We start from the raw sequence: 25,442 nt of genomic DNA, 5'->3' as shown, positions 1-25,442 counted from the left end.
TGCAGCCACAGCGAGGAAGAATCGGCTGGATCATTGCGCACTTTTCCCAAGGTAGCTGCGGACTTTTCATAATGCTTGGCGCTGGCATGAGGGTGGTCCCAGTTGTCTCTTAGAATGGCAATAGTCTTTTTCTCAAGGTAGCCAAAGCAGCAAGGGAGAGGCTAATGGCTGCTAACTAGGGAGCCAGACTGCCCCACCCCAGGCTGCCCGGGGTGACTTTGTAGGTAAAGGTACCCCTACCAAACTTGATGACCTGAGGACCAACGAGGACCTTGATGACATCAGGACCAACGCGGTGGAAGGAAAGCTCCAACTCTGGTGGGTTTCCTTCTGACCTCCACTCTTCACAGGTATGTATGTGAATGCCCACACAAGGCTAGATAAATGGTAAAGCAACGGAAACCTTTGTCCTGCTCTTCTTTAATAGAAGAGCCCGATCTGCAGGAAAGTAGAATGTCAGAAGTACTTACAATAGGGACTTAACTCATAATTAATACTAGTTATTTTAACAGATCCTAGCCATGCTTAGTGCCTGGCCAATGGCTCAGGAAGAGGTTTACCCCCCTTTGTGTGTCTCTGCAGAGCCGGGCTTGTTCTTTTCATCCTCAGAGGGTTTGGTAGACCTGGGTTCAAATTAGGGGCTCCAGTCCCTCTGAGCTGAATGACCATTGGAAATGTATTTCATCCCTGTGCCTTGCGATTACTGGGAAGTTAATGAGATGGAACTCTGTGGTATAGTACTGCATAATAAACCCTCAGTTGTCTGAGAGTGTTGGCACCGTTTCCTCCTGTGTTGCTGATCCCCCAGGTGTGTGTGTGTGTGTGTGTGTGTGTGTGTGTGTGTGTGTGTGCTGGTGCCTGTGCATGTGTGTAGCAGCCATGGAGTGGACATGTGCTTACTGGCATCAGGGGAGATTAGAAATGGGGCTAAGACATTCACTTCATTCCCCACAGAGAAAGGTAGTAGGTATAGACAAGTTTTGAGTTAGGAACTGAGTTTCTTAGTGGGTGTTAGAGACTAAGTAGGAGGTTGGTAGGTGAGATGGGGAGAAAACTCAGAAGTTATTGTAGGTTATCTTTACCATCATCAAAGGAGGAGTAGATTTGACAAAACTTTAGGAAAAAAGGAGACTTAAGAAACGTGTGTTTCAGCGGCATACACTGAGAGACACAGCCCTGGGGTGTGTAGCTCAAGCCAGGTGTTTCAGGTTCTTAGTGAGGCCACAAGAACAAGGCACACAGACATCCTGCTGCCTTCATGAAGCCTACATTTATTTTCAGCTAGAAATGGGCAAAATGCAAAGGCCAAATGATTCGTGAAAGGCCTGATAACAGCATGGTTTTGATCCAAAGAGCTTCCATTCATATCCAGAGTTTTAAAGCTAGATTTCTGGGGGTGAGCAGGGGGTGAGGAGGAGTTTTATTCCTTTTTCATGTTTCAGATCTGTCCAGCTCTACTTAGAGGAGTCTTATGAACTTTGTCTTTAACTATTCTTAGTCATTTTTTTGAGATTTGAGACACAAAGATGACAATAAAATCTTGCTGAGGCTGTGGCCCCTCATTTGACGGTGCAGCATCTTATCTTCCTGCCTGAGAGTGTAGAGAGACAGCGTAGACATCGGGCTACACCCTTCCCAATCTAGCAGTAAACGAGGGTCACAACAAAAATCAAGACAGAAACTGTGAGTCAGTCTGCAAGGTGTTGATGCTAACTGAGGCCGTCCCTGGAGGCCACAGAGGGGACCAGGAGAACAGGGGAGGCCAATGTGTACGGATATAAGAATGTCCCTGTCTGCTCAGGAAGAAAGTGCTCACAAAGTTATTCTTTGGAGAAGTGAGCTCTCGTCATCTGTGTGAACTCGCCATGGCATCGTACCGCTCAGTGAGCAGAAGACAGAAGTAGCTGGCGGAATGTTATTAGATGTATTTGAACAAGTGAGAGTGAATTACTTAACTTCCCATTACCGGCAGACTCGGAGGTGAGGAAGGTCACCGGCTCATTCACCTGAACATTACTTATCTTGACCAAAAGCCCATGAGAATCATTCTGAGAGAACAAGGCTTTCATTACCACTTAATACTTCTTTCTTAAAGCTCTATTTTAATTCGATGAAGTCTGGTCTCAGAAATATCATAATTAAGGTTTTCATAAGAAACATTTAATACTGTTTAAGTACATAATGGCTGCTAGCGTTCCATGTCATAAACCAACTAAAACGGGCTTTAATCTCTTCTGTAACTATGATGCCGTACTTAACCCTAAGGCATGGTGCTGTCAGGCCCTCTTATTAGTCACACAAAAGTAATTATCGTGGCTTCACCATCATTTCATCTTGTTAGTCAGAAATATTAACCCGACTAATCATGCGCCATAGTCTCTGGGCTCTAGCACTATTTTTAAATATGAAAAATTTTTCTTAAAGATGCATACTTGCTAACTCAAAGAATGGCTTTTTAAAATGGACTAGAGAAACAACCTAAATGCCCCTCAACCAAAGAATGGATAAAGAAGATGTGATACATTTACACAGTGGAGTACTACACAGCAGAAAAAAATAACGACATCTTGAAATTTGTGGGCATATGGGTGGATCTAGAAAACATCATATTAAGTAAGGTAACCCAGACTGAGAAAGACAAATATAATGTGTACTCACTCATAAGTGGGTTTTAGATATATAACAAAGAAAACCCAGCCTACAATTCACAATCCCAGAGAACCTAGACAACAAAGGGGACCCTAAGAGAAACATACATGGATCTAATCTACATGGGAAGTTGAAAAAGACAAGATCTCCTGAGTAAATTGGGAGTGTGGAGATCATGGGAGAGGGCAGAAGGGGAGAAAGGAGGAAGGGAGGGGAATGGAGAAAAAATATATAGCTCAATAGAAACAATAAAAAAATGGGCTAGATCTGGTGATTGCTCTGAGGTGTTTGTAAGCAGGACACACTTTTGAAGTAACTGTATACTCTCCCAGGTCACTATGTAGGGACGACTGTAAGGCTTGTTGTACGACCTGCAATCACGGATAACAACTTTGATGGTTCCTTTGGGGTTGGGAAGGAGAAGGACTTTGCCAACTGTTTCTGAGCTTGTGTGCAGCCTCCTCCAAGGACACGTTCCCAGGGAGCCTGTCCTTCCCGAGGGCCTGAGGATGGGGTTTGAACTCCTTTTCAGGTAAAGTAAGAAATGAAGTCTGAGTCCTTGGGTCTGACCTTATGTCAGCATTGGCCTAGTGTCTTCCTCGCCCTACCCTTGACTCTATGACGGCATCGTTCCTAAATGCAGGTAATAAAATCTAGTTACCCAAGCAACTGGGTCCCTGAACTAGCAATTGTCGCTCTGGTGTCTTTTCTGTCACTGTAGTGGATGAGAGCCAAAGGGATCTTACTTAGATTGTCCAGGCAAACGACCACATTGAGGAGGCTGAAGGGTACAAAGTCTTAGAAATGGAGCTCCTGAATCCATCTGTCCTAGCTTCCTTCCTGTTGCTCTGACAAGCACCCTGACCAAAAAGCAACATGCGGAAGGCAAGGGCTTATCTGCCTTTCACTTCAGGCCACAGCCAGGCCTTAAGGAAGTCAGAAGCAATGCTGCTTGCCAGCTCACCCAAGGGCTCAGTTTTGTTAGCTCTCTTACACAGCCCAGGATCACCTACCAGGGAATGACGCTGCCCACAGTGGACAAGGATCTCCTTTGTTAATCAAGACAGTCCTCAACAGACATGGCCAGTTTGAGCTGGGTAATCCCTTGACTGAGACTCCCTTCTTAGGTGACTCTAGGCTGGGACAGGTTGACAAAGCTAACTAGGGCAATGTCCAGGAAGAGAACAAAAGAAGTCAGCAAAAGGCAAAACCAGACCAGTGTTTGTGACTCCAACCTGGGTTTTTTAAGGGCCCAGCAGTCACAGTGGAAACTCAGGCCATGTCAATCAAATCCAAGCCAAGGATGGCAGTCCCGGTGATATCACTGCCCTGCTCGCTTTCTGCTCTTGTTTCTTCACCAGTGTCCAGCACAGAAACACTGGAACAGGAGAGCGTTGTCATTCCAAGCACCACATTCTCCCCTCTCATTACAGCACCACAGTGGTGCCATCGGCAAGCCCTGTCACCTTAGACAGCTCCACCCATACATGCAAGACATGTCCTGGTTATCAGCCAGCAACGACAGCTCCCTGTGAGCAGTCTGCCCCGGTCAGAGTGTTGACCCAATCCATGACCCCACCTCTGAGCTCTCAAATGCCACCTCTGCTGCTTCCAGAATGCCAAAATGCCAAATGCCATGCCACTGCTTGTCCCAACAGGACAAGCCCTCAAGGCTTGCCAGGAGTCCTCAAGGCCAGAGACAGGAGGCCTCTAGAGGAGGCTGGAGATAGGTGGCCCGCCACTGCCACCTTCTGCTGAGTGGCCAGCACACTTTCCTCTTCTGTCAAATGATGGCAGAGTGGATTAGGGATGTTTTTCTCTCTAGGCTGTTTTGGAAATGGTGGCAATATACACCCTTGTGTTTGACTAAGAAAGTCGAGTGCAGAGGGAAAGGATTTGCTTGCAGATATAGATAATTTGTATAAGTAAGGTTTGGTATAGAGAATTACAATTGTTGATGTGTAAAAGGCAGAGTTAGCCTCTTCCCTGACTCCCACAGCCAACACCCAGGCCCCTCTGGCTCCTGTCCGCGTTCTCTATGGTAAAGACTAGAAAAAAACTAGGATAATTCTAAAAGTGGCTCCTTTAGTTTGATAGCTCTGATCATTGGGAAGACAGAAATAAGATTTCTCAGAATCGTCTTTGCTTCTAAAATCTCCAAATTCAGATATCACAGCCTGATTTAAAAATGTATCTGAGGCTAAATTCCAATCATTGGGAGAAATGACACTGTTATTAGGCTAACATAAAAATTGCAAACGATTAGTGAATGGTGAATTCTGGGGCTTTCTGTCTTAAACTGTGACACGACATTCAAGCCAGCTGTAAAAAAAAAGGAAGTCTAACAAACTATGCCCCATGACAAGCAACATTTATCTATTGGAGTCAAACCGAGAATCTAATAACTGTCACTTTTAAACCTTTGCTTATCAACTAAAGAATTGAAAAAATTGAACAGGGATGTGGCGCATATGCCTTTAATCCAAACACACTGGAGGCAGAGGCAAGTGGATCTCTATGAATTTGAGGCCAGCTTGGTCTACATAGAAAGTTCTAGGTCAATCAGCGCTAGTGAGAGCCCCTCACACACACATACACACACGCTACTTCCAGTTAATCTGTTCGGAATTTTTTAGAGAATTAAAGATAAATGAATTATAAGACTAACTACTACAGGACTGCCCAGCCCCAGGGAAGACAAGACCCCAAGCAGCCATATGCTGACTGGCCTGGTCAGAGACGTTAATACCTCTATGGAAGATTCCTGGTCTTCCAGATGGGTGGACTTACCACGTGCTAGGCAGGTATGCTGCTACCGAGCCACACCCCAGCCCTGGGTGAAATTTAGAGGAAGGCAGGCAAAATGGGGCAGAGGTACTAAGAACAGGGCTGTGGCCAAGTCGAGAGATGTGGGGGGCAGTGATAAGATGAATCCCAGGTGAATGGGGCATGACAGGAGGGCGCTGTGCTTCACGGACATAAGCTCAGCAGTGCCTAGACTTCTGTGAATACATTCCGGCAGCATTCGGCTTCATAGCAGTTGGGCAAGGGTGAAGGGAAAGCCTCTGAGAATGTGTTCTCATCTACACAATGAGCACGCCAGGGGTTGTTATGTGCGGTCTGGGAGTGGTCTTTGGAGACAAGGTCTTTGGTAACCCAGGTTGGTCTCAAACACACGACCTTAAACACCTGATTCTCGTGCTTCACCTCCCAAGAGAAGGGATTGCAACAGTGCGTCGCCACGCATTTAGCACAGCTGTGGCACGTGGTGAAGGCTCAGGCGATGTTAATGTCACTGTTTCCACAAACAGGAAATGGAGGCAGGACAGGCGTCCAGGGGACAGTGCAGTGGCTAGGAAGGACACAGCACTTGCAGACAGCTGGCCATGTGCAGATCCTGACTTGACCACTTCACTAGCTGTAATCTCGAACAAATTAACCTCCTCCCATTTTTTTTCTTTAAAAATATTTTTATTGAATTAACTGTGTGGGGGGTATGTCATAGAGCATGTATGGACGTCAGAGAACTTGTGGGAATCGGTTCTCTCCTTCCACCATGTGGGGCAGATCCTGATTGACTGAACCCAAGTCTTCAGGCCTGGCAGCAAGCACCTTTACCCGCTGAGACACCTAGCTGACATTTTTCTTGGGCATGAAGCAGGCACAGTAGTAATACCTCACCTAGAAGCTGTGGTGTGCTTTAAGTGTCCAGAAAACACTAGTCATCGGTTGTCAGTGGTGGCAGGATATGCAAGTCATGGGGAGAGTCATGGAACAGGTACCTGGGCATCAATGTCCAGACCCAGAGAGAATAGTCAAGGCTGGGATATCTCAGTGAGTAGCTTGCCGAAGTTACTTAAGCTCTACAAGGAAATGGGCCAGGAACTGAATGTAGAAGTTGGCCCATATAAACCACCAGACAAATCTAAAATATATCTGGATGCTTAAAAAAAACCCTGTCATATATATGTGATAATGTATATTCTATATATATATATATGTATATATATATATTCATTTTATTACCCTTTCAAATTTTTCCTAGATGGTTCAAATTAAAAAAAAAAGAACTTGAGGGCAAAGGTCGTCTGTGTTTGGTAACTGTGCACACCTTTAGTCTCAGCGGTCAGGAGGCTAAGGCAGGTGGATCTCTCTGAGTTTGAGGCCAGCCTAGTCTGCCTAGTGAGTTCCAGGACAGCCTTTAAAGACTGTCTTTTAAAAAAAAATAGAAAATTATATTAAGGAGAGCGACAAGGGCTGAGGGAAATAATATTTGGCTTTGGGTGACAATGACAATGGGAAGGGATCAGTGGAATCGGGTGTGGCAGGTATGGGCAAGGACTCCTTGACCTTCAGGGGTAAGGGGCATTGTTGGGGAACAGGTTGGAGAAATGGAGGGAATGAGACAGGAGTTGATACTGGAAGGCGGTGGGGAGGTGTGGCCTCAAGTTTCTCCTTTGGTTCAGGGGGAGGTCTTTGGGGGGCCTGTGGGGCAAGGAACTGCTCTTTCTAGTGACAGATGATGTCTTGCAAGTAACTTGACAGGAAATGGGAGACTATACTTCCACTGGGTCGGATGCAGGGAGAGATTACTTAAGGAAAAAGGTGCTCATGGCCTTGGATGAACCACGTGAGCAGACAGGAGCAAAGGAGTCTCTCTGAGACTGGCTCAATGCAGGGTTCTATGATGCTGAAGGTAGGGCGCCGGGGAGTCAATGAAACTCAAAGTCCCTTTTTGGAACTTGGTGCTGGGCCAGGTTTAAACATTAGTAGAACCCGGGGGTGGGAGGGAACAATTCATTTTCGTTTCCATGCCCCTCTCTCCCTGCCAGGCATAAAGGCACGAGGTGTGGTGAGTCTTTGGTGTTTAGAGAGCCTTCTGAATTTAAGAGCCTCCAGCCCTAAGTAAGACACTACCACGAGGTTGCTGGAGTGAATCTCATGCTATGTGGTCCATCCTGAGCACCCGATCCGGGCTCCTGGAAGAAGTTCTAGGGGGCTCTGCCGGGCACACAGAGCGTCCTCGCTATAGCAGGACCTTGGTGATAACGTCGCCGGGGACATCCCCATCAGGGTCCTCCTTGAGTAGCGGAGGCCGAGGAGAGGAAGGCGCCGAGATCCCTGTCCCCGGGCTCTGCTCTCGCAGCCAGGTTCTCAGCGCCTCGCGCTCGGCCTGTAGCTGGCGACGCGCCTGCGCCATGGCGCGCTCCTCCTGCCGCAGAGCCCTGCGCCTGCGCTCTAGCGCGCGTTCCGCCTGCCGGAGGGCCGCCTCGCGCCGCTCCAGCTCCAGCTCCCGCCTGCTGCCGCGCACGGCCAGCGCGCCCATCTGCTCCAGCAGGCGCGCCCAGTCGCCCTCTGCGGTCAAGGCGGCGGGACCGGGCGGTGGAGGGCAGGGCGCGGCGGGCGGCGAGCTCCGAGCCCCGCTCTTCTCCAGCTCCCGCAGGTGCGCGCCGCTCAGGTGTCGCCACAGGGCCCGCGTCCACGCCTGGAAGCCCGGGTGGCCGCCCACCTGCTCCCCGCACAGCCGGCAGGTGGCCAAGGTGCCCGTCGGGTGCCCGGGCCGAGCCGGGGCCAGGTGGAAGTAGCCCCAGGCTTCGGAGTAAGGCGCCCCCAGATGGCCCGGAGCGGCGGGTGCCAGCCCTGGACAAGGGCCGCTCTGCCCTTCAGTGTCATCAGGCCTCCAGCTGTCTTCCATGGTCACAAGGGGCTCTTCACTTCTCATTCCTTCTGCAATGTCTGCATCCAGGGGTCAGGGGAGAGGAAGAACAACAATAATCATTATTATATACACACAGATCCTATACATGTTTGTTGAGGACAAAACTTTCCTTTTCATGGTATAAATCTTGGAGTGTGTCTTTCCTCCCCTCATTAACACTCAAGCATTAAATGCCAATGTCTAAGAAAAATGTGTCTAGCCCTTCTTGCACTAAGCGTTCTCTTCCGAAGAAAAGTGTCTCCCTGTATATCAAGAAACTGCTAAGGCCTGGAAATCTTACAGAGCTTGCTCAGCATACACAGTGCCTGGGTTTGATTCCAAGCTCTACATACTGAGAGTGGTGATTACAACAATGTATTTAGAAGAAACTGACCATACCGAAAGCCATTATTATATGCTTTCAAAATATGCACAAAATGTAAAGCAGACTCCTAAACTGTTGCCTTTAAATCAAATGATGAGCCGGGTCTCAATGATCTTAAGGAGCACCATGGTTATAACTCACGTAGGTTCCAAAGTAGAAACACGTGTACAGGATAAGTCAAGATTGACCAGCAATGTTTAGAGTTTGTAGGACTCACAAGACCCATAAGAAGTCCAGAGGAACAGTCTTAGGTAGCAGGAGAATGACTAGTGGATGCCTGTCTGGTATTGTCTTTCTCTTTTTCCTGGGCATTTTATAAGTGCTCAAGACATATGACAAATAATTAGCCTTCTTTATTGCTCATCCTAACTAAATGGTACAAACTTGCTTGGCACTTCCAGTTAAGGGTGAGAGAAGAAAACTAATGGTGTATGCATTGTCTGAAGTATCCACTTGGGGACCTAAATGCGGTGGCATAATTGTAATGACCAAATCTGGAATGTATCTGGGTGTGTCGTAGCATGGGTGTGCAGCCAGAGGACACTACTGTGGGATCACTGTTTTCCTTCCCTGGGATGTGTCTGTGTGCACTGCCACATGGGTGTGCTGACCAGAGGACACCTTGGTGGGATCAGTGTTTCTCTCCATCTTTACCTAGGTTCTGGGGTTGCCGTGCTTGCATGGCTAATGCTTTTCTGCTGAGCCATCTCACTGGCCAGTGACTAAGTCTTTTCCATGAGGAACACAACTCACCCACACAATATGCTGACAACTCCAAGGCCATAAAAAGGAGGCATCTGTTCTTTAGTGAAAGGGTTGGAAATGGGCCAAATGTATGGATCTAGACAAACTTTCTCTGAAAGTTAAAAAATAATAGTTAGACCCTTTGGGTTCTTCTGAGGACTTAGGAAGCATCATGGCCAAGGGAGAACCAGGCTTAGTGAACTAGCCAGTGACTGCTCATGCTACCAGGTCCTGAGGGAGCAGCAGCAGAGATCATAAAATTAAAGAATCTGTTAAGTCCATAAAAAGACCACGAAAAATAGAACATCTGTATATGTACATGTTGTAAATATGTATATATAATAAATATATGTGTGTGGTGTATATATGGTATATATATCTGGGTTCCCAATTTTACAAAACAAATAATGAGCATAAAAGTTAGAAATTTCCTCACATAATAATGATAGTTGGTGCTTTCAATACTCAATCCCATTTCCAGACAGGACATCCAAACTAAAGATCAAAGAAATTTCAGAGCTAAACTATTCTGTAAACTAGAGATATATCTATCTATCCAAAAGACATGGATTTTAAGTTATAAGTTCTTTTCTGTGGCCCGTGGAGCAGGACTCCTTGTTCTCAAAGTCTTAATAAATACAAAGGCATCAACAAATCCTAGTGCAGCAGAACCAGAGAGGAAGTACATGTAGAAGTAGGCCAGGGAGGAACTTTCAAGTGAATACGAAAGCAGAACCTCTGGGGTGCAGTCAGAGGACGATTTATCACTCCGTGTGCTTACATTAAAAATCGAGGCAGGTTGCAACAAAAGGCTAATGATGTACCCCAGGGTATTACAGAATGAACAAACTAAACACCAAAGGAGTAGATGACAGGAAATTATTAAGACAGGGACAGAAATTAATGAAATGTAAACTAAAGGAATAATATATAAAAATCAATCAAAAAGTCAGCTCTTTGAAAACGATAATCTCAGAATGACAACCCTCTAACCAGTCTGACCAAAATAATGAGAGACTATCCCAGTGTGTAAAACTAGCGATGGACTGAAGGAGGGAATATCAGATCCTAAAGAACTCCGAGGGATTTGCACACATTTTTGAAGATGTTTTCCATACTGGACGATCCAGAAGGAATGAGTAAATTCCTATCTGCATATGACCCACCAAAATTAAAGTCCAGAGGACACGAACAATTTAAGCAGTTTTGTTACAGGCAGTGGCATTAAAGTCTCCCAACAAAGAAAGGTGGGGTCACTGCTGAATTCTATCAAACGTTTAAATGAAGAAGTGAATACAAATTTGTCTCAAAGCTACTCTGTAAAATAAAAGAAGAAGCATCCTTACCATCCTCTCTTTATAAAGCCAACATTACCTCGATAGTAGCCAAGTCCGGACATGGACACAGCAAAGAGAAAACTACAGACTAATATCCCTGATTGCAATAGGTGCTGAGGTATGTTCTATCTGTCTTCATTTCTTCAAGGCTTTCCTGCACCTGAGGAGAAATCATGTGATTTTTGTCTTAAGCCTATTTATGTACGCTCTTGTACCTATCATCAAAAAAAAAAATTACCAACAAATAGTGGCCAAGACTTAGGAAAAAATGAACCTTTCTCTAAGGCTGGCGGGAATGCAAGTTAGTGTAGTTATTATGCTTATTAGTATTTGGAGGTCCTTAGAAAATTAAATCCATAAATACCATAATATCTATCTGTATTGTACATAGTATACATATATTGGAACAAGTCAAAGTCAACATACCACAGAAATATTTGCAATCCATGTTTATTGCTGAACTATTCATAATGGTCGAGATGTGGAACCAGGGGCTGAAGAGATGGCTTAACAGTTAAGAGCACACATTGCCCTCACAGAGAACTCAAGTTCAGTTCCCAGCCCCCATGCTGGATGACACCCACTTATAACTCCAGGTCCAGGGGTACTTATGTGCACACCCCGCAAATACACATAATTAAAAATAAACAAGTAAAGTACTTTTAAAAAAGATACGGAACCAGCTTAGGTGTCTGTCAACAGATGATGGTATACGCATACAAAGAAAAGTGAGATTATGACATTCGCAGGGAAATCAATGACACCAGAAACACCATGGTTTCCCTGAGATACAGAATGGAGGTTTAAGTTTATATACAAATGGTGTGTATCTGTGTCAGACATGGATGCAGAAAGTAGAGAAACGAGTCTATAGGGCTAGGGAGGGGACAAGAAAGGATAACAGAATACATATGTCATAGAAACAGAAGGTAGAACCATTTAGGGGAGAAAGAAGACCAGCAAGATGGCTGAGGAGGGCACAAGCAAGAACAAATATGGACATATATATGAAAATGTCACGTGAAACCCAGTCCTCTGTATGCTGGCCAAATATTAATCCAAAAAGTAAAAAGTAATCTAAACAATATTTACTTTTTTACATGATGTTAGTTAATTAACATGATGCTAATATTAGAAACAGTTTAATATCTAGCTTTACCTAAATTTTTCTATATACCCTATCTTTGTTATTGTTGAGAACTCCGTTTTCTTCTACCTTGAATCAATCCTTTCCAGGGCTCCTTTTAATGACGAGACATAAACAGAAGAGGGGATGCTCCTACAGTGAATCTAGTTTATTTCATAAATTTGAGATGATCTGACTGCTGCTCTGCCATTTTGACTGTCACGTGAGCCTCAGGTTTCTTTCACTTGTGCCAAGGGCTCAGAGTCCCACTGTTTATGCTCCTCTAACAGTGCCATGGGTGACCCGTCACTGTCAAGCTTTTGACATCGCTGCTAACTGAGAGCTGGGTTTCCTGTAATTCCTGAGATGCTCAGAGGAGCAGCAGCCAATTGTGCCGTCTGTTGGAAGAGTTAAGGTGGGCACAGCAGGAGGACACTAGCTCTGTGCCTTGTCCCTCACCTGAGTCAGGGACAGGCAACACTACAAAATGTGGACCAGCACAGTGCGGCCCCTCCAAGGTGATGGAGAAGGACATCCTTTGCCTGGCCAGCCCTTTACTGTCGGAGGTCTTAACCAATGGGAGACAGCACGGTATGGAACTGCCCCACCTTCTCAGTCCTCCATAGGGGGATGCGTCCTGGCTCCATGTGATCTGACTTCATATCCAGGGAGGAAGCCCAGTCCTAACATCTGCCCAGCCTGGAGTACAGCCAAGTTCATTCCGGCTTCACCTGGAGCCCAGCAGAAAGCCCAGGCTCCTCCACCTGTCTTTGGGACTTCTTGTCACACACAACACACAGGGAGTTCTTACAGGGGGACTTTACAAGGCAAATGATCCAATACGAAACAGGCAAGAAACGTGAGTAGGCAAATGACTTCAGGCCAATTCAAATGTCTGTGGGAAGGCAGTTCAGGAAAATGCTATGAAGACAGAGCAAAGGGGCATTGCACACCACCATCCTAACATCCAAAGGTGGGCAGGTATAGTCACCAGAGTCAAGAAGTGGGCAGAAAACAGGGCGCATTCACTTTCCTGCTGAAGGTCAGAGAGCTTTCAGGAAGTCCATCTGAAAGTTTCTACATTAGTTAAAAACTAATAGATGTGATATCTATTCTGCAGAACTAAAGGTACCAATACATGAAGTCATCTGTGCTAGAATGTTTATTTCATTATTATTCAGAATGGGAATCATAGTTGAGTATACAATGCCTGTTTGCATCAGGGAATAGTATGCAGCCATTCAAAGGGTGGGGAATCTGCCAGGTGGTCTAGGGGAAGTTTTTGGGGTATGGGGAGGAATTTAGATGTTGTAAAGTGTATATAAATCATATCATTTCTGGATAATGCCAGATCACTGTAGTGTTGTAAAGACACAAGTGTTCTTCAGTTCACAATGCAGTTACAGCCTGGGACTCACTATATGTGGGAAATACATTTCTACCTATGTAGAAACTGCATTTAATACAGTTAGTCTCCCAAGCACCGTGACTGAGCACCACAGTGCGCTACAGGGCATCAGCTGTTTCCTCTCACGACTGCCAGGTTCCGAAGAGCTGTAGCTGGACACTCCTACCTAGCTGCCCATGCTGTGTGCTGCTGGCCAGAAAAGACCGAGTGTCAAAATTCAAAATATGGCTTCTAGAGAAAGTCTCCTACTTGCACACCATCATAGCATCCAAAGCTCCTATATCTCCACAGATTTAGGTTAGGAAAATAGCAAGGAGACACTACAGACTGAGGTGGAAGGTGATGGGAAAGGTGGGGGAGAGAGAGTAGTAAACACAAAAGCCAAGGAAAAAGCCTCTAAGAGTGCCATACGGTCGATATGACTATGCCTTACCACAAAGTATGTATGTGGCAAGATCTGTATGTAAATAAAAAGTGGCTTTTAATAAACAACCCTTGGCATCTCAGCTATAAGTTCAGATAGGGACAGAACTTACTTAAGGAGGCTGAAGAAGGCAGTCCCAGGGTAAGACCCCTGATGATGCACTTGGGAGATCCACAGGCTCAGGGTATTGCATTGGGAGGGAGGAAGTGAATGGATAGGACCCATCAGCATGGCATGGTTCCCCGTGCCTTGCACCAGCAGCACTGTCTGTACCCACAGGAAGCAGACGATGTGATGTGAGAGGAAGGGGCTCAACCTGTGCACCTCCTGCTGCAGGTGCATCCACTGGATGCAGATCACATGCTTCTACAGGGTGACCGAGATGGGGGATGCCTGATTCCCAGCACCATGTAAACTTAAGGCATACACTACAGAGGAGAGACCAGCATTTCCTGCTCAGCTGCGCCTACACTGAGGTTTTTTTTAGTGGCTGAAAAGCAGTGTTGTTTCTGGTGGACATTCAAAATGAAAAGAATCTCTAATGATTCGTAATGGCGAAAGGAAACCAGAAGGGGTAAGAGACTCATGACCATTGCTACTCAGATTCATTTTCACTTCCTAAATGGATCTTCACACACACAGAAAAACAAACTGCTCATCATTCAGGTCCAAGGGACTACAGGAAGGTGGGCTAGCCCAAGTCGGGTGATGCTCATTCTCCCTTATCGAGCCCCAAATAACGATGCATAACCCAGAGCTATGTGTGTCGCTAACAGAAATAAAACGAAAACCAAGAGCACCCTTTGTTCTTTTCCTTAAACGTTTTTAAAACGTGGCATGTAGCAACAGAACTCTTGGGTCCAAGTTCAAGGGGAGAAAGGCCAGCCTGAAGTCTTTCACGGCAAGGGGAGAGCACCACTTGGCACCTTGCCTCTAGTTCTCCAGTGGCTAAGTTTTTAAAAACAGGCACACGGACGCCAAGAGATGCGATTATTTTGCTTTTGTCCAGTTACTCCATTCAGCTTTCTCGCCCAAATGTTCACTGTGCGCCTGCTCAGGGACCACAAGGGCCCACTGCTGACTATCTCTGAAGAGGAGCACACTCTGCCTTCAGGTAACTACCTCACCACCTGGGAAGGGATGAAGAGATGTTTCCAGAGATAGTTCCGATATCCTTGGTTAAGATCAGATCAGGGTTTGGCGCCAAAGGAGTTCTACTTTGTTAGTATATAACTAGGCTTCTGGGTTCCTGTTTTAACATTAAACACATTTAAGTTACAGGAAAGTATTCATAGGACTAAAGCGACTTAGCAACGGCATGTAGCAACGGAACGCTTGGGTCCAAGTTCAAGGGGAGAAAGGCCAGCCTGAAGTCTTTCACGGCAAGGGGAGAGCACCACTTGGCGCCTTGCCTCTAGTTCTCCAGTGGCTAAGCTTCGCCTGGGGCTCACTCTCTGGAAGGAGGGATAAGCCTAGATCTGTAGGAGATAACAGATCCCCAGTAATTATCCCTTCATTTGAGTCTATCCTGAGAAATTTGGTTCTAGTAATCTAACAAGTTGAAGCCAGTTTCCTCATTATGACCTCCTCAAGTACCAACCCAGAGGCTGAACGGAGTCATTAAAATCTGTAAATATGGAGCCACTGAGGGGGCTCAGCAGATGAAGGCACCTGCCACCTAGCCCGATGACCTGAGTTTAACTACCAGGACTCACATGGTATAAAGAGAGTGCCAACTCTCATAGACTGTCTTTAGACCTTGACACACATGGGCACCCACACACATACACAAAAACAAATCAATGCAAAGTTTAAAAAAACTATTAACATGGTCTTCTTGTACACTGTATGACCATATACATATATGTATACATACATACATACATATATATTTGTTTCACTATAAAATTTGTCATTAGACAAGCAGACATTTCCACTGCTGGCATAGCAGCACCTATCTCTATTAATTCTTTTGTTGGTAGTGATTCTTTTGTTTTCTTTTTGTGCTGTTGGAGACTGAACTCAGTATTCACACATGCTAGGCAAGTACTCTATCACTGAGTTCCAGCCCCTATAAATGGAGTGAAGGAGACCGAGAAAAAGAAACAAAACTATATTAGGTCTCCAACTCAGGACAAATGGCTAACTGAGGTACCCATTTAACATCAAAGTGGAGGGAGGCCACCAGTCTCTCTCAACATCACCAGTACTTGTTACAGAGTCCTGGGCTCCTCTTAACACTTCTCAGCCTGCTCCTTATTCTAACTCTCCAGTCAGTCCAAGGGCTGGGCTTCCCTTTCCCCAGTCTCTGATCCCTATATAACCTCAGCCATTTTGGCTATACAGTCTCTTGGTCTCTTGCCCTCCTGGCTCACTCCTGGCTTCTTAGTTTCTCTCTCCTTCCCTCTTTCTCTCTTACCATCACCCCCGTGGCCCCATTCAGCCTGGACCCTTCCAGATGCCACTGGCTGCGCTCTCCCTCATATCTACAATAAACCCCTTCCACCCATCCCTAGGAGCATCTCCCCCATTCCCGTCCCCAGCCCTGCCTTCACTCCAGAGCATCTCCCTCATCTCTCCCAGTCACTCTAAAGCCCCCTGCTTTGAAGTACACATTATTTCAGAACGACCATACTTTGCTTAATACATACGGTCATTCTACAAAGGACCCATGAAAATTAATTTTATTATTTTATTCTTATGCTCGCACACATGAGAAGAACTGGGCAGGCTGGAAGCCAAAGGAGCCGGAAATGTTTTCAGAAGGAAATAACAAGCGAAATCCAGTCCTGTTTGCCCTGTGGTCAAGGCTAATCACTTCAGCTTGCCAGACAGAGTCATAAACAAGTAAGTGTTGACTGAGCCTGGATCTAGCATGAGAAACTGACATGATTATGAAATCCACAGATTATGTGGTGGCACTAAAGGCACTTTCATTTACTTCATTCAACGGTGGCTTAAATCAAAGCAGAACGAAAGAATTGAACAATTAGCCTCGGCAGCTAAAGGAAGGAAGCTACCACCCATCACCTGTGATCTGTCCGTCCCTGCCAACCTATTAGCTTCCTGCATGTATTCATGTATTTATAAACAGACCCAGACAACTGGAAAAATTAGTCTGGAATCATTAGCCTGAAGGCATACATGAATTTAAAAGCCAGTAAAGGGGCGGGAGAGATGGCTCAGTGGTTAGAAGTACTCGCTGCTCTCCCAGAGGACCAGTGTTCAGTTCCCAGCACCCTGGTCCAGCTGCTCCTAACTGCCTGTAACCCAGCTCTGTGGAATCTGACACTCACTCTTGTTTCCACGGTATCCTCATGTGCACACACACAGGGTGGGGCAAACACATAACTAAAAGGAAATCCTTTTCTGAAGTCAGTAAAATCGTTACTGCAAAGTGTAAAATGTGTTGTGAAATAAAGGGATAGTGCAAAAGCATTAGAAAAAGATTATATACAGGCTGTAAAAAAAACAAACAAAAACCAAAACATATGCTGGACCCATAGATAATTACGTTACCTTAATGTTTTTAGCTGAACTCTCAGCTATCTCTACTATTAACTAAAAGTCAGCAAAACACTATTAATGCATTTTAAAATGAAAAAAAAAGAGCACTAGGCCCTAAAGTGGATCTTAATTGCACCTCTGCATTAGTTTTATATACATGTATTCCCTTGGGAAGAGTGGTGATCCAGTTTGTCTTGTAGACACCCATTTCAAAGGAATCATTTTTAAAGCACAGGATTTAAAAATGCCATGCTCTGAAGACCTTTGTAGCTTAAAAGATTTTTAGGTTGAGAATGACCTGGTTTGGACTCTTGGACTTTTTACACAATTTCCTATACCTTTTGTCACTTGTTTCAAATTATTTTGGAGGTCAAAAGTTGTACTAATGTAGTACAGGAATCACCAGGAGTGGTCCATGTCTTTAATCCCAGTATTTGGGAAGCAGAGGCAAGTAGTCCTCAAAAGATCTAGGCTAGCCTTGTCTACACAGGTGAATTCCAGGTCGCCCAGTAATACACAGTGAGACCCTGTCTTAAAAAAAAATCAAGAATAACACTAATTATTTCAATTTATTAAACTAATTCTTCAACAGCTGTTCATAACCAACCCTGGATCTCAGCGATGATTTTTCTTCCAAAGAGAAAAAAAACCAGCCTTTATAGTAAAGCTTTGGGAAGGGTCACGGATGGCTTACAGAGCCAACAGTTCCAGTGTGCTGGGAAGGAATCAGGGAACTCTTTTGTTTGTGACTAGTGGAGGAGGGGATACTGGTTTACACCGGTTTTCTGTCCTGCACAAGTGGAACACATTAACCAAGTCACATTAAGTGGAAGAGATCCCTGCTAGGGGCACAGCTACGGTCTGGGCTCAAAGTCAGACTTCACCACGGCAACTTTATGGGGGTGGTTTTTCCATTTTTCCCCTCGGAGCTGGCTGACCACGGAGAACTGGGAAGCTCAGACAGGCTGGGCCTCTCTGCAGAGTCAGGGGTGGCAGGATCACCGGCAGGAACTCGCGGCTCCCGCCTAAGAGCAGCGCGGCCTGGGGTCTCCCGAAGTCCCCGAGGTCCCCGAGGCCTCCCCGCACCCAGCTCACAGCGCTCGGGCCTCAGGCGTCCCCGTCGTCCCCCCCCCCCATCCCCCGCCTCGCCTCCACCCGCGGTCTCTCCGGTCCCCGCGTTCCAGCCTCCCCTAAGGTTCCCCGCGGACCCCAAAACTACCGCAGCCCCCAGTGTCCCTGCAGCCCTGTGATGTCCTCGCGGTCCCCCGTGTCCCACTACATCTCCACTCGGCGTTGCAGGCGTCCCTCCCCTCCCGCCACGCCCTCGCCCTGGACCCGCAGCCCAGCCCTAGTCGTGCTCACCCGGTCGTCGCCGTGATGGTCGCCCCTCGCCTCCCGGCTCCTCGCAGACATTTTGTCCCAGACGAAAAGTGCCACTTCCCCCTTAAAGACACAGCGTTCAATTCGCACGTCTGGGGGCGTCCGGGGGTGGGCGTGGGGGACGGTGACGTGGGGTCTGTACGCGGAGCGCGGCAGCCCCTCTTAAACCATCCGGTCGATGAGGGGTAGAGCAGCGGGAGAAGAACAAGTTTAATACATTGAAATTTGTTGGGGTTTTAAAACGATGCAATAGCGCGCTGATGCTGAAAATGTTAACTGCGGTTCTGCACGTTTGCGTTAACCTTCCAAGACCTGGATTCAGCTAGCTGGGCGCGCTGCTCGCGTTCTTTCAGTTTAAGACCACTGATGGTGCACAACTCAGCAATCCTTGCAATAAAGATCTAAAGAGGAAAAGGTGTTCACCAAAACATCAGCATTGGGTACTACTTTTGTCTTGATTATATTCAGCTATAGCGTCTACGTGATTTTGCAACAATTACATCAACCGCAAGCAGTCTCGTTCTAAGCGCGGTTTTCTGTATTCCACGCCCCAGGTAGAAAGATAAACTTTTTCAGGGCTTGTCCTCTGGAGTGCATGTGAGCACCCTGGGACTTTGCAGGTTGATGGGAAGTCCTGTTGTGTAGTATTTGCTGTTTCAGCCAAGTAAATATTCCCACCACGTAGATTGTAATCTACAAAAAAAAGTTACTTGACAAGTTCCTGGATGTTCTGGTTAGCTCGTATGCACAATCGGCACATTCTGCTCTTTATTTATTCATTAAAAACTGCGCTATTTTTTGTTGATGATGTTTTTAAATTACTGGTGTATTTGAGCAGTGCGGATGTGGGTCTGTGCATTTTTGTGCCTGCATTGTTGGTGAGGTCCAGAAGAGGGCATTGGATCGCCTGTTACTGACTGAAGTTACAGGCTCTTGCTAGCCACCCAATGTGGGCTGGGAGTTCTTGCCGGAGGAGTGGTACCTGCTTTTACACTCTGAGCCATCTCTTCAATTGAACGTCTTGCTAGCCGGAAGTCAGCGAGCAAACAGACATTAAAAAAAAAAAAAAAAAGAACAAGAAATTATCAGGTAAACAATACAACCCATGTTAACTGCTTAGGTCAAGTAATTTAGAAATGGAGGTGCTGTGGAATGACCCCTTGGCCTTGTTCAAACCGCACACATGCTCTGCCATGGAACTATTAATATAACTCTCCACATATTTTTCTTAATCTGATAGGCAAACCAGAGTTGGAAAATCTGTTTGTTGAATTTTCTCTGTACTATGCCAAGAATGATTTCAGAAGAAAGGAAAAGCTGTTTGAGTGTCCCGAGAGGAATAATTTTGCAATGGAGAGGTTAACTATTAGATCCTCCCCCACCCCTTTTAAATTTATTTAATTTTTTTCACACACCGTATTTTGATCATAGTCTTTCTTTCTAAAACCCACAAAACCAATAAAAAAAATCACATTAAAAAACACTGTGTATTATAGTCAGGGTTCTCTAGAGTAACAGAACTTATAGAATGAATCTCTCTACATGTAGAACGGGGAATTGTTAGAATGACCTACAGGCTGTGGCCCACCTAATACCACCATGGCTGCCTATAAATAGAAAGTTCAGGAACCCAGTAGTTGTTCAGTCTGTGAAGCAGGATGTCTCAGCTGGTCTTCAGTATCCACTGGAATCCAGAAGAAGTGGGGTCTGATGCCAGTGAAGGAATGACTTGCTAACAAGGCGAGAGTAAGCAGGCAAAGAGCAAAAGCTCCCTTCTTCCATGTCTTTATACAGGACTCCAGAAAAAGATATGGCCCAGATTAGAGGTGGGTTTCCCATCTCAAAAAAAAAAAAAAAAAACTGGATTAAAGGTGTATTGTTGCAGAATATTCATTTAACTATGCAAAAATGCTTTTCATTTGTTTAGCTGTGTAAAGATGTGTTGCATTTGTTTACTTATGTAAAGAGGTTTTGCTGTTTTACCTTGCTTGCCTGGTTGGTTTAATAAAAAGTTGAGCAGCCAATAGCAAGGGAGGAGGTATAGGTGGAACTTCCCATCAGGGAGAGTATGTAGGAGGAGCAATTTAGGCTCAGAGGAGAAAGAAAAAGAGATCCTGGGAAGACACCCAAGGCCAGCCAGTCAGATATGGAGGAAGCCAGAAACTAAGACTTGCAGGATGAAAGAAAGGTAGAATAATAATAATAAAAAGAAACCTGAGGCAAATATAGATGAACAGAAACAGGTTAAATAAAGTTAGAAGAGCTAGTGGGACAAGCCCAAGATAAGGCCAAGCATTTTATAATTAATAATAAGTCCCTGTAGTACTTAGCCTACTTGCTAAGTAGGCTGCTACAGCCTGCATTGGCTCAGAAACCCCCACCTGCTGACCATCATAAAGATCTGCTTGTTTTTCCAACAAGCTGCTGCTTTCTACGCTCTGAGGCATCCCTGCAGTTTATCCCCTAACAAACTGTTTTTCTACCCAAGGAGTGGCCTAGATTGGCCTCGACCTTGCTTACACAATCTCAGTATGGGCAATTCCTCTAGTTTTTATTGTTTTGTTAACAATATATAAATAGCATCTAATTTTGATTTTTTAAAAATCCCTTATTTCTGCCTGCTGCCCTAAAATTTGGCAAAGAGTAGGGGCGTAGGATATTTGTACTCCAGATTAATGCCAGAGACAGCTCAAAATCTGCTGTGTAATCTTTATTTAAGACAACAACAACAACAGAAAACAGTCTGAGACAATTCTTATGGAGATTGCCTAAGACATACAAGCCCCCAGCCATGAACTTGGAGTACGTCTTTCTGGAGTGTCCTCTATATGGCTTTGCTCTCTAGTTTCTTTGTTTTTCTTTGCATGCCACTTCATCTGGATTTTGTACCAGACTAATCTGGCCCCAGTAAAGGAATGGAGAAATGCTCAAACTCTTCTGTTGTTTTAGAGAGTTTATGAAGTTCTGAAAATGCTTGAACAGTAAAGAATGTCTTTTTTGAATAGAGGAGGCTGTCTGGGTCTTGCTGCCTGCTTACAGACACGCTTGGTTGTTGTTGTCTGATAGTTTTCACACATCTCTGGAATGAGTGGTAGTCATTTTCAACCTCCCATGTCCTGTCTGGTCCCCACCTCTCTCCTCCTGAAACCCTTATTCTAGCAAGAGCTTCTCCTGCTTTCCTGCCTTTGTCTGTGACCCACAGAGTTTAACTAGAGATGTCTGCATGCGTGTGGGTGGGGCCTGTTTACTGGAGCAAAGGTAACTTCTCAGTGGCTACACCACTGAAGAAAATGACACCCTTCACCCCAGCAACCATTAGCTTCCATTTGTCCTTCAGGAAGAAGTGGAGTCTTCTGGGCCCCTCCCACAGCCCTGAGGGACTATTACTGGCTCAGCCTTCTGCAATCTTGTTCAGATACTCACAGCTTCAGCCCATTCCTGAGCACAATGGCTATACCCTATCCAGAAGACATCTTTTGTTTCACATCTCTGCATCCTCTGGCTCTTGCATTCTTCCTGCCTCCTCTTCTGTGACGTTCTCTGACCCTTGGTGGGGGTGATACTGTGATTCCATTTGGGGCTGAGCACCCCGCCTTCACAGGTGAGCTGCTGTGCTCACCAATGCCCATTGCAGTTAAAAGGATTTTCCTGCTGAAGGCTGGGCGCAGCATTCCTCTATGGGATAAACACGAGGCTTTAGAAGGTGGTTTGACAATGAGACCCTGTAGCAAAGCAATGGTTTCCCCAGGAGGGCCTCTGACCTCCCAAGCCACAGACTCTTGACCAGATTTACAGAAGCAGGCAAACATTTTCTCCTTTGCAGAGGGCCTCAGCTCTAGTCAGAGAGAAGTAGGTTACCCTCATTGCAGTCATGCCAATATTGTACCAATCACCATATCTTGCCTGGCAGTCCATTACTGTAGCTCTCAGGACTTGCAGTTGGCTAAGACTGCATGTTGATCATGCCCCTGCCCCCCTCAACAGTCTGCACAGCACCTTTGATACTGTGAAAGCTACCCAGTAGGACAGGACACCCAGCTCGGCCCCAGCTTGATTTAGCTATGGCCTGTGACCAGTGCCAGTGGTCTTTTCAGCTATAACAGGGTCTTACTCTCCAATGGGTAGCCAAGAGCAATGACAATAGCCTTGATTTTTTGGGGGGGGGCTTTGGGACCCGCTTGGCCAACAACGCAGAGGGTGCTATCTACACCTGACATTGGAACTTTTCTTTAGTACTCTATGGCTTCTGGGAGGAGCATTATCCATTTGTGGAGGGTAAAATGGATCATCCCTCTTCTAAAAAGTACTAGTTAAATCTCTTCATGTGTTTCAGGTCTGGATTGTTTGTTTCTTGTGACAGTTTTGATAGTTTCTATCTTTTAGGGGTTCATCCATTTCAATTCATGTGCTGCGTTTGGTCATTAGAGCACTTAAGTCCTTTTTATTGCTATCCGTTGACAGCGGCATGCTCTCTTTCATTTGCTCCCCACACAGGGTCCTATTAAACTGTCCCTTGATGTCATACCATCTGCCGTCAGTTAGACACCTTGTAGGAACACCTGCGTGAAGTTCATTATCAGACATGGTGCTGTGGTACTCCCCCTTACAGCTGACCGCTGCACCCCAAGTTTTCTCTTTGTAGATCCAGATACTTTCTCTGATGTGGTAGTGTCATAGGACACTGTTTTCCCAGAACAGCTAGGACCCGATGTGTATAACAAGCCAACCTCTCGCATTAGCTCCCAGGTGGGCTGGGTGAAATCTAGTGTATCAGCTCCGCAGAAGAAATGGCTTAATGCATCCGATACGTATCCTTTTATCATTCTGGTGACTGGAGGTCAGAACCAAGGTGTCAGCAGGGCCATACTACCCAGTTTTTAGGAGAATATTTATGGAGATTCCTCCTGAGGGCGTGAATTATGGAGCTGTGTGTTTGCACCACTGGTTTGGTAGCAGGGAGAAAAGATGGCTGTCTTCCTATGGGAATTCTCAGGAAAGCATTAGAAATCACTTTATATTTCTTAGAACTATTAGGAAGAAATGGCTTAGAGATTTGCCCCAGATTTCCACCTCCTTTCCAGCATCCATTAGCCCACTCTCCAGGCAGGCCTGCCTTATTATTTCATGTCCTCCCCTCCTGTGGTCCGAAGGTGCCCCGTAAAGGTCTTTCTGGCTGCTTCGCTCAGTACCACATTTGCTATTTCGGTTAAAATGCATTTAGGTGTCTGACGGGTCAGAATCAAACTTGACGACTACCCACATCCAGAGAAGTGCTGGGTCTGAAAGTAGGGTTCTGTTTCTGTTTTTCAGTTGTAACTTAAAGGAAAGGGGTAAATATCTTGCTTGATTTTCCATTGTCATAACAAAATCTCAGAGGCTGGGTACATTATAAAGAAAATAGGTTATTTAGCGTATTTTTTTCTGAAGGTCCGAGTGTGTGGTACTGATGTCTGCTCAACTCATGATGAGATTCACAATGGTGACAGCATATAGAGAGTGGTGAATGGTGGGCTTCCTTAGTTCCCTGGAGAACTAACCTAGTCGCAGAAGACCTTCATTAATCCCTTCCAAAGGATATGTCCGTGGCCTAATCAACCTTCTAGTTGATTCCAACTCCCAACATGGCTACAGTGGAGATCATGATTCTGGAAAAAAAATATGTGTGATTAATTTCTCTTGTGGTCAAATACTTGGCGTAATAACACAAGGGAGGAAAGAAAGCAGGGGTATGGAATTGGTGTAGCGCTTGCCCCAGCATGTACCATATCCTGGGTTCAATGCCCAGTGCTTATAAAACTGAGCCACGATGTCACATACCTGTAATCCCAGCATCCAAGGGGTAGAGACAGGAGAATCAAAAGTTCATTCTCAGATGCTGAGCAAGTTCAAGATCTGCCGGAGCTCCTTGAGACTCTGACTTGAGAGGGAGAAGATCTACTTGGGCTGTTTGAGAGGGGTTAGTCCACCGCCGTAGGGAAGTCATGGCCGCGGGAGTTTCAGGTGGCTGGTTGATTCAAATAGGCCGTTAGGACACGGCGGCGAGCTCAAGAAGCGAGCCTGACAGTCTTCAGAGTCACCTCCCAGTGACCCACTTCCTTCAGCGGGGTCCCGTCTCCTAAGAGTTTCATAATGTCTCAAAACAGCACTGCCAACTGGGAACCGTGAGTGCAAACACATGCGCCCAAGGGAGACATTTCACATCCGGTCAGAGCCATTCCCAAGTGATAGCGCGAGAGGAAGGACACGAAAGCAAACGGGAAGGAAAGAAAGAGCAGCTGCAGGCCTTGCCTGGAGCGCGCAGAGGAGAGCAGATCAGCCGGCAGGACCCAGGGGGAGTGTGCCCACTGCTTGTTCTGGTGTCCACTGTGACCGGCTGGAGCAGACATCTGCTGTGGGCTTATCTCTCTGCGATTCCCAGAGCCCATCTCTCCAGCTGTGGTCAGGGTTGCCATGACCTGACCCTGCTGGCCAGACATTTCCCACAGCTTCCAGGTTTTAAATGCCCCTTTTGTAAAAGGAAAAACATACGCTTGCCCAAAAGTGCTGGGTTAGAGATTTTTTCTGAGAAAACTATAAAGAACAAAACCAGAATGAGCTCAGTTTTCTTTTTTTTTTTTTTTTTTTTACCTACTTTGCACTGGGAGAAAGTTAAGTAATTACCCATGGATGCATGACTTGGATTAGACAAGTAGAGATCTGATATTCCAGTCCACAGTGCGCTGCTCTGTCTCCAGAGAAACTACCAGAACATTGTTACACTGACTTTGTCTGGCTCTGCTTGGAG

The 25,442-nt window shown here is 45.8% G+C and overlaps 1 protein-coding gene, 1 long non-coding RNA gene and 1 other non-coding gene across 4 annotated transcripts; all 3 read right to left on the bottom strand.

The window, feature by feature from the left end:
- Positions 1 to 6,098: 6,098 nt before the first annotated feature.
- Zbed3 (zinc finger BED-type containing 3) lies at positions 6,099 to 19,271 on the bottom strand. 2 transcript variants are annotated; one of them, XM_085676841.2, is made up of 3 exons: positions 18,641 to 19,271; positions 10,851 to 10,973; positions 6,099 to 8,385 (listed from the first exon to the last, which is right to left on the bottom strand). In XM_085676841.2, exons 2-3 carry the CDS (start codon positions 10,873 to 10,875, stop codon positions 7,676 to 7,678), a joined length of 735 nt encoding a protein of 244 aa, XP_085532967.2. In that variant the 5' UTR covers positions 10,876 to 10,973; positions 18,641 to 19,271; the 3' UTR covers positions 6,099 to 7,675. The 2 variants fall into 2 exon arrangements, with proteins under 2 accessions (XP_085532967.2, XP_085532968.1); XM_085676842.2 differs by lacking the exon at positions 10,851 to 10,973 and having other exon boundaries at positions 18,641 to 19,092.
- Positions 12,424 to 12,562, bottom strand: LOC125414140 (small nucleolar RNA SNORA47). Its single transcript, XR_007236161.1, has one exon. It is a non-coding gene; the product is annotated as a small nucleolar RNA SNORA47 (small nucleolar RNA).
- A 2,082-nt stretch (positions 19,272 to 21,353) lies between the features above and the next one.
- Positions 21,354 to 24,759, bottom strand: LOC146891652 (uncharacterized). Its single transcript, XR_014997213.2, has 2 exons — positions 24,476 to 24,759; positions 21,354 to 24,303 (listed from the first exon to the last, which is right to left on the bottom strand). It is a non-coding gene; the product is annotated as an uncharacterized LOC146891652 (long non-coding RNA).
- Between the last annotated feature and the right edge of the window lie 683 nt (positions 24,760 to 25,442).

Source organism: Myodes glareolus, chromosome 15, assembly GCF_982192425.1.
Source record: "Myodes glareolus chromosome 15, mMyoGla1.1, whole genome shotgun sequence".
NCBI classification, from domain to species: Eukaryota; Metazoa; Chordata; class Mammalia; order Rodentia; family Cricetidae; genus Myodes; species Myodes glareolus.
This window is presented reverse-complemented; position numbering and strand designations above follow the sequence as displayed.

What these genes read in the sequence shown, in the direction of transcription:
- Zbed3 (XM_085676841.2), bottom strand. Translation starts at nt 10,875, where the DNA reads ATGTCCGGACTTGGCTACTATCGAG. An exon ending in CGGACTTGGCTACTATCGAG is followed by an intron (nt 8,386 to 10,850) that starts GTAATGTTGGCT and finishes CCCTGGATGCAG; the next exon opens with ACATTGCAGAAGGAATGAGA.